The sequence below is a fragment of the Merops nubicus genome, unplaced genomic scaffold (assembly GCF_000691845.1).
Source record: "Merops nubicus isolate BGI_N331 unplaced genomic scaffold, ASM69184v1 scaffold27299, whole genome shotgun sequence".
Lineage (NCBI taxonomy): Eukaryota > Metazoa > Chordata > Aves > Coraciiformes > Meropidae > Merops > Merops nubicus.
Window position 1 is genome coordinate 1 of NW_008633520.1, and position 16,337 is coordinate 16,337.

Sequence of the window (16,337 nt, forward strand, 5' to 3'; positions counted from 1 at the left end):
CCGGGCACAGTCCGGCGCCTCCCTGCAGCAGGAGGTGGCTGGTACCTACTTGGGCAACTAATTATTTTCCAAAGAAACTCCTCTGCATTTCCAGGCAAGGAAGGAACGTTGCGATTTCGAGGCTCCAGGAAGCAGTCTTGGTGGCAGCGTTAATAATGGAAGACAGTTGGAAAGCTACAAGCCCTGTCCAGGTGCAAAGCTGAGCGTGCCCTCAGTCCAGCAGAGCTGAAGCCCTCCGCCAGCCTCCAGGAACTCTGAGGTGGAGATGCTGCCGTGCTCCAGAGGTTCCGCAGTGCAGCGTGCGTTCTAGGGGGAACTGAGCCCCGGTGGCAGAGCTCTCCAACTACTGGTGGCACTTCAGTGTCCAGCACGTTAATTCTCAAGCACTTTCCGTCACCTGTATTTCAAACCTCTGCTCAGTGCTAAATACTTGCGTGAGGGATGACGATGATGTCTTAGAGACAAAAGCAGTGAGATGCAAGCAAGATAAGGGCACATTTACAGGAATTGTGCCGACATGTCTCAGCTAATTCAAATCGGCTGGCTGCCATTTAACACAGCACAGGGTTCAGCACAAATTGCTGAAATAAATGCTTTGCATTTGGAGATAGACTGCAGCCTGAAGGGAGGTCCATGGTGCTGTGGGTACACTGTAGCAGTACCCAGACTAGAGTAAGTTGGCTAAGGTATGTCCATGAAAGCTGCAGTCACAGCAGCAACTGCCATACGGCCACGCTCGTGTGACCTGCTGCCTGACCTTGCCTAAATCACTGCCAGGGCCAGCACGACAACCGACTACACAAAGACAGTGCTGACCCGCTTGTTAAAGCACTGCTGTGAGCACAGTCTGTGAGCTGACACTCATCAATCTGCAGAATTACATTAATCAGTAAAATCTCCTTACAAACATATTGGATCTATGTGGCTATGCTGAGAGGCGAGTGGGTTGTTCAGAGTTTTAAACAGTCATTTGGTCCAATGTTCTGCATAAACTGTCCCTGTCCCCACTTGCCTCATCTAATGTCTCTGTATACCTTTCCCCGCCGTCACTGCTTTTGGCCTTATCACTTATTTAAGCTTTTTTTTTTTCCCCCTGCAATGACCACCAGGTACCAAAACCTCTCCCTGACTTAGAACCCACAGCCAGCAGCTTTCCTGGACTTGAATTTCTGCTGGCAAGCCATTGCCATTAAGAGTGCCTTAAGAAATGAGCTGTTTTGTAATGACTAAGTAACCGTGGGTAGCCTTAAAAGAAGGTTCATTATCAAGGTACTGCCAACCATGAAGCTGGCATCCTTCCCTGCAAGTTGTACATCCACTCCCTCTGTCAACTCAAGTATCTTTTAAAGACTTCTTTGAAGCAGGGATTGCTCTTTCCATTACATTCCAGAACCAAGCAGCAATCACCCATTTCAAGAATGCAACCAGCAAAACACTGTCTCAGTCCATTATGTTAATCAAACTGCAAAAATACTCAGTCCATCAGTATTTCCCTATCAAGCACAGACTTTGCTGTGCCAGTAGAGAGGGGGAAAAAGCCTTACTTCAGGGCATTCAGGGTTCAACAAGAGCCAACCCTAATCCTATAGGGTTTTCTGTACATGCTTGAGAGTGAGAGTTTAATCTCAAATAACATAACAGTATCTAGTTATAAGCTATTGGCATTTTCAGGCTTTTTTTTTTTTTTTTAAACTCGCATAGATTGCAAGGAAGAGTAAAATGTGTTCAAACCCAGAAATATGTTTGATGCCATGTGGAAATGACTTGGAAGGTGGTTGTTTCTTCATTATAATTCATAGCCACTTTCTGAAAACATGAGATTACTTTCATCTGAGGAAGGAATGACTGATCAAAACATACAGGGTTGCTGCTGTCCTGTCCGTTCATATTAGCCACCGGTGAAGTTTTAAAGCACACTGCAGCACCAGAGTGTTCCTCACACAACCTCAGTGCCTGCGTGCGCCACCAGCGCAACGGTGAACCTTGGGGTTACGTGTAGATCAGTGCACAAATGTAGCTGCACGTGCATCCACGTGTACATAAGTGGGATCATATGATTCTTGGGGACAACACTAGGAAAGCAGGAAGTGGGTCACTGTGACCTGGATGCCAAATAGACTACTGAAACCTCCTCCCTCAAACAGGCCTGTAAAATAGCAGGTTGAAATGTGGAAATGAATGCTTTCAAACAGCAAGGATTACTGTGTTCAACAGCCATAGGAAATCTGTGCTGGGGGTATGGGCAAGTATGGCAGGAGGTCCAGGTGCACTGAGGAAAGGGGCACAGAAGCTGCTGTGCACATCCCAGCACACCCCCATTAAAGACAAGGGCACCTCAGCACAACCTCTTCCATCATCACACTGCTTGTTTGCATCCAAGCCCTCATCTCTTGCCATGCCGCCGGATAGAACCTGCTTTATATACGTTAATACCTTTTATAAACATTAATTTGACAATTGCCAGCACAGCAGCTGCTCTATTCTTAATGAAAAACACAAAGATTATCCTGCCCTTCCTCCTCCATTTCCTTTCCCAAGCTTCACAATCCCCTGCACTAATTCACACAGTCTTTTCCTTCCTCCTCCAAACAATTGCTAGGGATATAATTATCCTTCCATTCATTTTGCAGGAAGTATTCCCCTTTCTACAAGCCTTGCTCTTCATCCACCCCTTATACTTCTTCCCAGGTTACATCCCCATTGTCCTGTCACACCCTTTTCAGTAGCCACTCCTGACTGCATAAGCCAAGGTTAGTTTTGGGAACCTGCTGCACCTGTAGCAGCAAAAGTGGCAGCAACGGCACACAGGAGACTGCCTCTCCAGGACAGTGACCTACCCTCTGTGCCCCTTAGGTGGTAGCTTCACTTCATCATTGCCTGAAAGCCTCTCAAAAAGTTAGGGCTCTCTTCTTCATCAACCCAAGTTTTCCAGGCCTGTGTTACTTAGCACCAGCTAAAATACGAACACAAAGTACTTCCCAAGCTAAAACGAAGACAAAACAGCTGGATACATGCAACTAAGAGGGACTACCAGGAAGCACCACCACTCTGCACAGCCTCACCTTGGCATCTGCTTTCCTAGGGGCAGTCTTTCTGGAGGCACTGTCACAAAGCAGAGTTGCAAGAGGGGTCTCCAAGAGAACAATGAAATGGCTCTGCCACCGTCTGAGCACAGGAAAGAATGTCAAGTAACTTACCTGCAGAATGAAATGGTAGGGCAATAGTGACAGCACCCTGTAGCAGCCAGAGGCTCCCCAGCCATTCAGCATGGTAGCAAGGGTGGAAGAGGCCAGGACAGCCTTGGAGTGATATATTCTTTACAATAAATACAACTGCTCCCCTCCACCAGGACAGACATCTCTAATCCAAACCATGCCGAATATAAAATAACTTCTATATCCAAATAAGATGGCTCAACTGCTTCCCAACTCCTTTCAATTTTCCTTCTCAGTCATAAATAAAGCGATACAAGGACTGCCATTCTTAATCATTTCTTTCTTCCCACAATATTCAGACTTGACAGCAACCAGTGCCCTAGCAGAGACTGCTTTTTTCCAACATGCCATATACAGCTCCCCAGCCAGGTTTTAGTTTACAGGACGCAATTGTTCAAAAACGTTGCACTAGACTATGTTCAGTGTTTTGGCAAAATACAAACACAGTTTGCCACAATTTACTACCTAAGTTGTTTTTCCAAAATCATTTCTTTGTGCATGTAAAGGAGTGAGTGAAAACAGACAAACTCAGTCCTTCAGGATGCACAATGGGAACTGAAGAGAAAAGGGATCTTACTGCTGCCAGGGGCTCCAAACAGCCTGGATTTCCTGACTCTCATCAGTCTGTTACAGTCCCTGGACTCCAGCTGCATAGTTTATATCTTTTATACTCTAAAAAGTGAGTATGTGCATATGAGTTTGGTCCTCACATGTATTTCCCTGCTGCCTTTTCAGGGAAACAGCTGCCCAGCAATCTTCCATCTTTTCCCAGGCTGCCCAGCAATCTTCCATCTCTTGTCATGCTAGGAAGAAATTTCAAACTCCACATTTACCAGCTCTAACCACCCCTTTCTAAAGTTTCCCAGACATAAGCAGCTCTGCAACACACACAGACTCCATACAGGCTTCAACACTAATACGCTGTGAGACTGGCAGCCACCCAAGCTGTGTGGGTTATCTACAGACACGAATGACTGAAATGGTTCCTGGTTTGCAGGGACTAGTGAGGAGACACAAGATTCCCAAATCAAAGAATGGGAAACACTAATCACAGAGCAGAAATATGGCTAAGTGATAAAACCTTCCTCTGTGAACGTCAGCACAGGCCTGTGAAGGCATGCCTTAAAAACTTCAGGTTAGTACACCTCCTTCCCACTGCTGTGGCCAGTGGTGTCCTTGGTTGTCACAGAGTTCAAGCTCAGACTACCAACTGGGCTACCACCACTCCTCTAAGAAGGGGAGAGAGGGATCTCTCCACTCATTTAAGAAATGATTGCTTTAAGCAACAAATACCATTATCTGATCTCCTGGTCAAATGAAATGTAAATATTCACTACAATCACTTCCAGTTCCATTGTGACCCTGAAAATACTCTGAACTATGTTTTCAAGGCTTAAGGGAAAAAATGCATGAAAAGTTGCTTTGATGAAGCATCACATGCTCTGGATATGGACTGCATACCCACTACTTAGAAACGCTGTCTGCACTGGACACCATCCATCTTGGAATATTCTTTGAAGAATTGACAGAAGTATGTGGAAGTTTGTGATAGATACACTTTCCCACTCTCGGATTTCTATAGCAATATACCTCACAGCACTCACATCTATTTCTGTGTGAAATACTCAAAAGTTGAAAAAATTCAATCTGCAACATGCAGCTCCTTCCCCATTAAACAAAAGGTAATGGTGCATTTCCAGCTGGATGTCTGGAGGAAAAAAAAAAAAAAACAAACCCACCAGTACCACCTCCCTCTTGCAGAATCCAAACTATACCAGGCAGGAGAGAAGTGTTAAACATTCATCAAAAAAGAAGCAGAATCTGAATTATGCAAATAGGGAGAAGCATTTGGATACCATTTCCTAGAAAATGTATGCTAACATCTGGGCTAACTGCACTAACCATCAGCTGAGATTCCACAGCAAAAAGATGCCACATGTCTGGTGACCTAGCTACCTATTCACAGTTTAGATATATACCGAGCAGCAGCTCATTGCCTCCTGCAAGAATTTCAGTTAGCTGAGCAGGGCAAAATATGTGACAGGACAGGCAAGAGTTAATGGCACACATTGCAACTGCGCACAATAAGACCCATGCTTGTTCTCCCTGGATCCTTATATTTGATCAGACACAACAAAATCTGGCCTGGTCAGTGAGGAGGAGTTTAGACAGAATCAGAAAGCCTTCTACAGCTCTAGGTACAAAATATGGGAAACATTTGAGATGTTACAAGTCATTAGCATAGTCCAATGTACTTAAAGGGTAATCACTATTTTGCCTTTTTTAGTGGCTTGCAATCATACCCCCTTGGCACTGGAACCCTGCCCCATACTGATGAAGTACCTTGGTTTTACCCAACTGCCAGTCTTTCTTGCTGCTGTCATAGGTGTGTAGAAAGCCTGCACATACAGCTTTGCTGTTGTCCGAGAGGCTTGCTCCCTTCACAAGCATCTTGTACCTAAGAACCAAAAAAAACTCGTGAGATTCTGTATGACAGTAATGCACCTCCAGCCCAATCTTTTAACTCTAATTTATCCTCCTCTCATTAGTCCTTCTTCCTCTGGGACCTCCCTTCTTCATGTTTGCCTTCTCATTTGGAAATTTCCATCCCCTAACCTTTATCTGTTCCTACCACACTGGCAATCATTGTTGCAACCCCAGAAATAAAATACAAACCCAACAGCATTTTTCAGTAAAGAACAACTGTCTTTCTGAAACATGCTTTCACTAGACACGAGTTATTTTGTTCAGTATAGGGGTGGCATTTAATGCTCCAAGAGACAAAAGAAGCAATGTTCAATGGTCCCTTCTAACCTTAAACCTCAAGAAATCTTTCTGATGCAGCTAATTGAAAGAAATAATCACTCTTTAACTATACTGTCCAGCCTGCCAGATTAAAGTTTTTAAGCATGATATTTTCTTTTTACATGTTATGACCAGCTGGGTTTCATAGCAGCACAGAAACAAATCTGTGGCAAAGGTAGGGAAAAAAAAATTAAAAATGGACCATCTGGCTAGTTTTCCATTCTTTTACCCTGAAGGCAAGTCTCCAAAAGGGCTTCCAAATCAGTCTGTGATACAGGCAGCAAGGCCATGGTTAGAAAAACATTCCACAAATGATCCATATCAGTAACTGCAGTTATTGAGGGAACAAACATATAGAATCACATACCTTGGGGCTGATACTGCATATGGTACAATGATAGCAATTACCTACTGAGAAAGTCCTGGAAAAGGCGTCGTATGGGGAAACCCGCTCTCCGAACTTTCACCGTCTCCAGCATCCCTGAGTATCGGAGCTGATTCAGCACCACATCTGGATTGAAGAGGTTTGGCGCCTATGTAATGATCCAGATTCAAAAACAAGTAAGAAGAGAGACACAGTAAGTGTTGATCTTGGTATTACTTCTTCGCTGATCTAAAAAGCAGCCGTTTCTCTGAGCACAGACAGTAACAGATTGTACATCCATTTCTCTGCAGAAAGTGAACCCTGCCTATCTGGGCACGCCAGGTGAAAAGGGGGAAGTTTGGGTCAAGAGGAAAGCAACCTCACAACACCACATGGTGCAGAAAAAGGGATGAAAGGGAGTTGGGCAGATCCTGAAAAAAAAAGTCTGCAAGCTGCTGTCATAGTCGGATCGTGGCAGTAAAGCAGTGATATAATGGATTAGCACATGCAAAGTGCACAGCTCTGACTCCGTTCTCTTTGCTGTCTCTTTCCAGTCAAACTGGAGAAAAATTGCAAAATTATTTTCTAGCATACAACCCCCATCAGGCTTTCCTCTGCCATATCACACACAGATTCAAAACGTGCCAAGAACATTTTCAGAGCTCTCCCCCACAATCTAGTTCATAGCATAGCCTCCTGTCATGGTTCACAATCCTAGTGAAAGCCAAGCTTGTCTCTAATCACTGTGACTTGCTTATGATGCGTCCACCCCTGCCTCCGAGCCAGGGATCTGCAGGACACGCTTCCTACCGCACAAGCCCTGCATTCCAGCACAAACTCTCTGCAGGCACCGCCAACAGGAGCGACTGCTTCTTCTATCACAGCTCTGGACTCTGCACAGCCTAGTTCATCTTCCAAGCTTCATAAGCACAGAAAGAAGTGTGAATGGCCATATCATATCATATCATATCATATCATATCATATCCTCAGCATGCTGTCTCTTCATCTGATTACCAGGAGGACAATGTATTTTTCCTCAACTATAAAGCTGCCATAAGGAAAAAACAGAAGGTGAGGGGAAACTGCTCGTATCCTCAGTTTGGAACCTATAGAGGTACCTGTCAGGCATTTGTGCAAGGGAGTGCTCATGTAGGCCTGTGTCACACACATATATTTTGCTGGAAGACAGACTTGCCTTTTCTGTATTTGGTTTGATGCAACGGATGAAGAATGGGTTGGAAGTGCTAAGTGTGGCCATCAGGGAATGGAGAGAATCCTGAAAAGCAGCAAGACAAAACCCAAAGGGTCAGTAACTACAGGAGGGAAAGGGACCACATTTGATGCGATAGGATCTTCTTGCAGCTCTCCCCACTCATAACGTCCCTTGACTCTGCCTATCAAGAATTCAATAACCCAGGAGATCCCTTACTGTCCAAAAACATACCCAGTTAGGTTACTCTAACACTGTTTACACGACCATCCTTGTCCTTAGAGCTGTATAGTTCATGCGTTATTTTCACAAGACTCTCAAACTTTACATATAGGGAACTAAAACTGTGAAACTAAAAGGAGGTTTGCAGACAGTCTAGGGGAATGAGATTCATACCTGCAAGTATGCTCAGTAAAGTTTTACTGGAATTGTCACTATACCTGGAAAAGATGTCCTAAAAGGATGCATACACTCAGCTGAAAAACCAAACCAACAGGAAAGATAAAGAACTTCATACCCTTAAGAAAGCACTCTTTTCCTGTCACCCTGTTCAGTCTTAGGATCTCACATTTTATAACAGACAGAAATCCTTAGGACAGTGGCACCTTTTTTTTTTTTATTTAGCACTACAACATTCCTGCACATTTTCAGCGCTGGACACAAAACAAGCATGACTGACTCCTCTTGGCTGCTGGCCTTGCTTTACCCATCTGCTCCTCCCCAGAAGCCTGCTGCTCTCTTGGAAAACATCCTACCCTGAACTGGGAGCTGACAGTCGGTCTGCGCCTCTGGGTGCCCATCTTCAGCGTCTCTTCACTGCATCGACTGCAGACTCTTTCAAACAGGTCATAGATGAAGTCCAGCCTAAGGGAGAAGAAAAGAAGTTAAGAAGATGCAAGACACCCACCACTGTGAGAAGGTGCCTCTCCTTCTCAGCTACTGCCCTGTCCTAGTGTGAAACACCACGTTCTTATTCCTTCTGTGCCACAAAGTGGCTCCAGGAGGCAGTGAGGAAATTAATACTCTCCATGTGACTGCCCCAACCCCGTGGGCTGCCATGTATGTCACACTGCTGCAAAGCCAGAAACACCATCTTGAACTGTCAAGCAGGATATTACACAAAGGAAGATCTCCATTCTGCACTGGCTAGGACACTTCCTTGAGGTACATGCCCCTGGGCAAAACCACCTTGAACACACTCCAGCTAGGCTGTGTGTTGTCACACCCCGTTCAACCTAGCACCTGTAACATGCTCGTGCAATTGCAGCCACAGCCCTTCTGTGGCCAGAGGACTCCTACAGTTACCTACAGTGTAGATCAGCTCTGAGGAATCTTCCACTGTTTTGCCTCTTGTTAGACAATCGTGCTGGTTCTTATGAAGTTGCACGAAGTTCTTCAGCACTGTTTGTGCCAGTTTATTGTTATGACTAATTATAGCAGAATTTCCCTTTCTGGCTTACTGAAAAACCCTGAGTCCCTCTATTACACTGGCCAATGATGACCACAATTCTGGCTTCAAGTCCTATGTAAAATGGTCCCCAGATGCCACTGTCCAACTAAGGCAGCTATGAGCAGCTCATACTCTTAGCTCCCTCAAGTTGTTCAAGGCTGCTCACAGTGCAAACTCTGCAGCAAGCTTCAGAGACAATGCAATGTTGAAACAGTATCATCAGGCTGAAAACCAAAGGCAACACATGGACTGTGGTAAGAGGCATGTGGTAGAGTTGCTACCCAAAAATTTCTAGGTCTGCCATGTTATTAAATGCCTCTCTGTCTACTGTCCCAATCTCTCTCTTCCAGACCTTGATCAAAGTCAAAATCAGCTCACTTCTCTAGAGTCATGCCGCAGCACTGAGGAAATAGGGGACACGCCTGGTCCCGCAGCAAGGGCTCAGTCTGGCTCAGAGTGAGGATGGAAGCTCTCCTCTAACAAGCAGGCTGGAAAACAAGCAGTCCCTGTACACAGGCTGGCCTATGACAGCATGGCAAAGAGCCTTGACTCATTCGGGGGCAAATCTGCCATTGTTGGGACAGGAAGGGAAGAGGAAGAGGAAAGGCAGAAGAGAGGAAGGAGAAAACTAGCTTTGTCTGGAGGGATTTCTGTCATGCTTTTATAGTTCTTTTCAAAACTGGGAGAACAAAAATGCTGATTAAATCTGTGCCTCATCTGACTTCTCCAGCTCTTCTTTCTTTTGCCAGGACACTTAAGCACAAAGAGAAGAATGATAAAGAATGATGCCTGATGCTCAGACAAAAGCAACTTCTTTCCTTGTTCTGGTTATTACCTGAATGTGGCTTAGTCCACCCCAAGAGATGTGGCCTGTTCACACGCGTACGGGGGACATACCTGCTGTCTTTCAGCATGTTTAAAATGTCATCTCGAAAGGTGTCTCTGTTCTTCTCCAGAAAGCCTCTCACATCATATAGCACCTGCAACACAGACAGCGCCACTAGAACAGTGCTGTACAAACCATTAAGCACTTCTACATTAACGTGCCAATGTACAAGACCTTCAGCAGAGCTACGCAGCAATGCTGCAGGCATGTGCCAAGATCTGAGTTTTTCGGATCAAAAAGCTCCAGAGCTCTGCAGTTACAGGCAAGAAAGTGGCTTTTAGCCATCAATTAAAAAAAAAAAAACCAACCAACCAATCACAACCCAAAAAAACAAACCAAGAGCAACAGCAAAAAAATCAAAACCAGGAGCCAAGTGAAGCAGCTGCAGAGATTTGCCTGGGAGGCGTGTGTATGTGTTGAAATTCTCTGCAAGGTGTGAGGTACTCCACTGACTTCAGGAAATACTAACTGCCACCCAGTGCCCTGATCTCCCAACTACTAGTGCTCAGCAGACATGGTTCGAGGAGGAGGTTAGCCTTTCTTAAGTGTGCAGGTGCCTTCCCTTGATACAACTCCATCTGCTCCATACCTCTCCATGACAAAGAGCAGCATTTAACCTTGAAGGCTTGGAGACCTTTTCCTTTTTACTCTGGATTTTGTTTATGAATGTCCAAGAAAAGACAACATGAATAACATAAGTGAGGAGGAGTTTATCCCACAAACTAAGAGCTACCTGAGAAACTCAAAAAAAATTCCAATTGGAGAATACAGTACTGAAGAATGACATGCTATTTTAAGCTGATCACAGTCCCTGTTCTCTGGCATGGGGCACTAATTGTGTGGAACCACACATCTCCGAGAGATATTTTTGACTTTTGGAATCTAAAATGAAGGTCCTTAAGCACAAGATACACCACTAACACCTACCTCCCCAGCATAATGCCTGATGCCAAACTGATGGTCTGTTACTCGAGGCTTCACATAGTAGTGGTTGCTCTGAAATGAAAGAAAAACAAGTCCTCTTACAATGCCAGTGTAAGACTAAATAGGCTCAGCCAGGAACTCTGCCATGACTGTGACAATGCTGGGATGGGCAAGGACCTTAACTGTTGCAGAGCCTGACCACATCTGCTGCAGCTATCTACAGCCACATTACAAATGTTATTCCAACAACATGGAAAAACCCAGCCCTTCAAGGAATGCTTCACGTGAACAAGAGGTTGCAGAAACAAGGTTAAGCAGGAAGTTAATTCTCGTATGTCTGACACCTGAAGAAACAGGGCTCCCCACAGACCATGTATGGCAGGACACGGGATCAGGATGCAGGGAAGATGGCAGAAAATCTACAACATCTTTTCTTTGCCAAAGGAAATAGCATACCAATTTCCTGTCTTCCTCTGGCACTCCTCTTCCCCTTTATTCGTTATTCATTTGTCCTTTCTCTTACTAGCTGTTCTACTCTCTCATTTCCCCCCTCCTTTCTTTGTTCTGTGAAAACTGTTAGCTATGTAAGAATAGAAACTGCTTGAGACCAGCAGCCCATCCAGCTGAGTATTCTGCCTCTAGCAGTGGCTATGTAGGGTAGGGTGGAGGAAGAACAAGGTGAGTAAACAATACTTTCATCCTAATACTCTCTCAAACTCCAGTTATTTCCATGTGGTCTGTCTAACTAGTAACCCCAAGTGGATTTCTCTTTGAAATACTTGCCCGTTCCACACTGGAACCCAGGTAGATACCTTGCACCCAGAGTGTCCTTTCACAGGGAGCTCTCAACGAACCTCACAGGGAACTACCACTGGTTTTAAGCATGGCTCCCATTAGTGCCATTTGTCTTTTATTGGCCATGTGTGACTTTTAAACCCCTAAGTCATATTTTCTCCACACTGCAGGGTCCCTTCAGAATAGTTTTCCATAACACTGAAGTTGTCACAGACCTGTTGTTCACCAGATCTGATATAACCTCTTCTTGAGTGGAGGGGCACAGTGGTGGACACTGTTCAAAGTGCAGGTGATCCACGGGTTATATGATGCCATCACAATGTTTTCTGGTTTTATTCTGTTTCTTTCCTAGGGATTTCTAATTCTTCACCTGGGTTTTTTTATTACTACTAAGCCCTGTGTTGATGTTTCCATGGAACTATCCATCACAGCCTCTGTCTGGGTCTTGCTCCCAAAGAGCAGCAATCAGCTCAGGGCCCATCATTTCACATCTGAAACGGGGACTGTTTTCCTTCAGGCACAGCATTTTACATTTATCGACACTGCTTCTCATCTTCATTTTACAACCCAATCAGTCTCATAAGGCCCCTCTCAGTCCAGCCTCGCCCCATGAATCATAAAACTTGCCACATCAGTGCTCATGAGACAGTCTTACAAGCCTCCCTCCACTGAGGTAACTGACCGTTTACATTCTGTAAATCTACCCAACAGTGAAATAAGGATTACAGGCCTATAATTTTCTAGAACACTTTCTAAAAATTAAAATAATTCCCCACCTTCTCAGCTACACGTACTAAAAAAAAAATTAAGTAAGATGTTGCACAATACCGTTAACAATTCATCTCTCTCATCTTTAAGTTCTCTTAGCAGTATTGGGTGGATGCCTTCTGACTCCTATAATCTGTTAGTACTATTGAAAACTTTTTCAGTGCTTTTTTTCCTTTTCATATTGATCCCATTTCTTTGGTCTTCCCTTTGCCCAATCTAGTAATCTTTTTCCAGCCACAAACTTCCTTCTCTTCCACTCCAAACATGACTGTTACTGACTTTCCCCTCCCTCTCTACCAAGCCATTTTATTTCATCCATGCCTACAACACTTTTGATTCCTTCTCCCATCTGTTCTATTGCTCCTCTCCCCAGCTGTATCAGAGGTTATATTCTCTTGAATCCCAGCCCTTTGTTTTTCCTCCTTAAGTCTATGACAATCCAGAAAAAACACAGAGAAGAGGGCCTGTTCTCTTAGAATGTCCTTCAGGCTTTCCAGCAATGCTGGCTGGATGCCTTCCAGTGTTCTTCCAGTCAGCACTAGCAACTTTAACTGGTACAAAAAAAAACATTTTTGCCTTCAAAAATTGCAAACCCTAGAGCACTATCTACTTCATCATTCCCCCCTGCACTTCAGCTCCCCAGCCTCTTCCACCTCTCGTAAGCTCCCTAGGGTTCAGTGTTAACTGCTGTCTCCTCAACGCAGACAGAGGTGACCCTATGAACAGCTTAATGAAAAGCTAACTCAGTGCACAGAAATCACCAAATTTAGCAACCAGGATGTTGTGAGGCATAAAGGAATACAAAATAATACTGACAGTCTCATGCTACTGTACAGTAAACCACAGGTATGTTCTTACCAAGGGAACTGCATTCTGGTCTGATTATCTATCTCAGAAAAGAATAGAAAAAAGATGTAGAGGAATTCAGAGACAAACAGAAAGAGGAGCGTTGATATTTCTCCATTTTGCGGCAAACTGAAGAGGTTGAGACAGTTCAGAAAGAAAATTCAAAAGAAGTGCTGTATTAAAAATATTCATAAGCTCTATATTAAAAGTTAACAGAATACCAACAATAATTTTTTTAAAAAAGGTAAATCAGGCATTCTCACATACCTTGACCTACAATACAAGGGAAAGCCACAGGGGACTACACTGAAGGCAGCAGTTTAAGCCTAAAGAAAGGAAATATTTCCACAAAGCTATGTGCAAGAGGCCAAGTAGAAGTTATTGCTACTGTATCCAATTTGTAGTCATGAGTATTACTAACACAGTCAGACAGATGCAAGTATGAAAAATGAGAATATCTGCCTCTATGCAAATTAAAAAAAATAAGTCAGATAAAGGATACAAATTTGTATGTTTTCAGGCTCAGATAAAGCCTGAACTAAAGGACTAGGAAACATATTAGCTGACACTTGTTATTACTAAAACAGTAAAATATTCCATAAGTCACTGATATAGGGTTTAATTTGCTTTGTTTTCAGTCTGTTTACTATTGAGAAGAACAGTGTTGGCTGTACCAGAGACAGGGTAAGAGACTGCTACAGTGATCTCACTGTGGTTTCTGTGTCCCCAGGATAACTTTCTGACCTGCATGAAGAAGCTCTTCTACTCCTGTATCCAGAATACAAGAGAGTAGGACAGAATTTAATTAATTAGGAACAATAAGAGAGCATTCATTAAAAGTCATGAGGCAAAAGCCATCCCCAGCCCCAGGAGACAGATTTGACATGCTCTGGAGCAGACTCCTATGAGTCAGCTGGCAGGAGGAAACCCAGGCACACTGTGCAGCCGCATCCTGTGCCTGGGGTGCTGCCTCATGTCCTGCTGCAGACCAGCAGAACCTGACCTCCATCCCATGCTACAAATTCAAATCTCCTCTACCCACATCCTGTGGAATGCACACTCCCTCTCTCTCTGTGCACAAGAGACCAATTTCAGGTTTCTTCACATTTTACTTTTGCTCAATGCAGCCTTATTAAACACTTGCAAGGTCTCAGCCTAAGGCATTTTAAATTTCCTGCACAAAGCACATATTTTACATCAATAAAACCTTCACTTTTGGTTTTGAAATGCTGATGGGGCTAACATACTGATCATTTGCCTGCCAGGTTATTTTCTTACTTACCATATGCTGGCTGTGAAGTTTTTCCAGAAGGGTGTTGTCTGTGCCTTTGGGGAATCGACTCTCTTCATTCACCAAAGCCAGTAGACCCAGTTTCTACAGCCAAACATGAGACAGGCTTTTACAGTCAGCAAAAGCTCTAACTATACAGCACCAAGCCAAGAACTGGAGATCTGGACAGCACATTGAACATTAATCCCTGAAGTTATACCCAGGAAAGCTCAAGCTGAATGCAGAATTCTGGCCAATCAATGCATTCAGCAAGTGGAATGTAAGTGGAGTTAATTTATAAAAAATTCACATTAAGGTTTTACTTAAATGCTGCTTCCTGTCTAAAACTATGACACTTTCCTTGAGCTTACTCTCAAAGACAAGCAGAGATCTGCTTTCCTGAGCTGGGCCTAAGGCTAGAACAGGTCATAGTTTTGCCAGGTCATGGCAGGAAGAGGATCTAAGCAGATACCACCTGATTTTAAATCCAGGAAACCCCAAGGAGGGTCTCAAGACAATCACAGCAGCCCCCGCTGCAGTCTCTGGAAACTGCCACAGATAATTGCTCACCTTCTCAATAAGGTCCAGGCACTCTGCGTTATCCATCCAGTCAATGGCTTCCCAGTTTATCCCTTCCCTGACAGTCAAGAACAAACAGAACAAAGATGTGAAATGCAAAATCCAGCACCTTGAGCTGCAGAAGTAGCTGAGCACGGCAGCTGTCCCGGGACGCAAGACAACTTGCAGGAGTTAAGCTTTGCCATGGCTGAGGAAAAAAGAATAGGACACACAATGCACTGCTAACACAAGGAGACAGACGTAGGAGACAACCTTTCTTATCCAGCCCAGTGATTTAGACCGATGCTTATCTTGTAGTCAAGATAAGTCAAGATTTGTAGAGCAAACATCACACCAAGCACTAAGAAATTGTAGCTGTTCTCAGTTGCTCTTTCAGGAGTGATGAGCATCAGCCCAAGTGGTGGTGATGACTGACAGTTTGCTACATAGATTCAAGAGTCATCTTCTGACCCACCAATCTGGAAAGCAGGTGTGACGCATATCTGCCAGAAGACTGAACCACAAGTCATAGGTCCACCAGAAAAAGAGAGAGGAGCAAGTTCTCAAGTAGAGTTTTGAAGAAGGTGACACAGATAACTTCTGGCCTGACATGCAAAGGACCTACAGGGTGGCCCTGCATCTTTCAGAATGGGAGCTGCCATAGGTACAACAGTGTAATGAGCATGCTTTGAAGACCATCCATTAAATTCTCTAAATCTGTGCTGAATATGTTTTTTTCCTTCTTACTACCTTCTTATGCTCCCATAATACAAGTTGTTCCTGTTTTCAGAATTCAGAGGAGCCCGGGAATAACTCTTGCTCAGGAATCCAAGGAAGTCTGCAGGCTATGTGTGAAGCTACTTACTGACATTCTGATACAGATACCTTTCAGGTGAAGACTAACATTTTGAAGATAGTGAGGCTGTTGTCTCCAAACCCTTCACCTTAGACTTTACACTTTCAGGTTCAAAGCATTCAGAAACCTGTGGGCAACAGCTGGAAGCAACAAACTGGAATAATTTCTGAAGAACAGAAAGAACTATCTAACCCCTCCGCCCCAGGAATGGAATTGTTCCTGTGTGACCTGCCCTAGATTAGATGGTCCTGCTCTGGCAGGGGAGTTGGACTCAATGATCTCTGGAGGTCCCTTCAAACCCCTAACATTCTGTGATTCCGTGATTTGTAATATCTTATCTACTTAATGACAAAAAACATCAGTTCACAGTGTTTCAGATTTTTGCAACA

General features: G+C 44.1%; 1 protein-coding gene across 1 annotated transcript in view; it reads right to left on the reverse strand.

The window, feature by feature from the left end:
- Window positions 1-5,558: 5,558 nt before the first annotated feature.
- LOC103780597 (unconventional myosin-X-like) overlaps window positions 5,559-16,337 on the reverse strand; it is a gene marked incomplete at its 3' end in the record, with an annotated part of 51,385 nt that continues 40,606 nt past the window's right edge. Inside the window, exons 14-21 of the mRNA XM_008948286.1 lie at window positions 15,105-15,171; window positions 14,547-14,639; window positions 10,859-10,927; window positions 9,943-10,025; window positions 8,351-8,459; window positions 7,581-7,661; window positions 6,429-6,553; window positions 5,559-5,673 (exon numbers count right to left, since the gene is read on the reverse strand). Of these exons, the coding sequence (XP_008946534.1) occupies window positions 5,559-5,673; window positions 6,429-6,553; window positions 7,581-7,661; window positions 8,351-8,459; window positions 9,943-10,025; window positions 10,859-10,927; window positions 14,547-14,639; window positions 15,105-15,171 (742 nt within the window). The remainder of the gene's footprint in view (window positions 5,674-6,428; window positions 6,554-7,580; window positions 7,662-8,350; window positions 8,460-9,942; window positions 10,026-10,858; window positions 10,928-14,546; window positions 14,640-15,104; window positions 15,172-16,337) is intronic.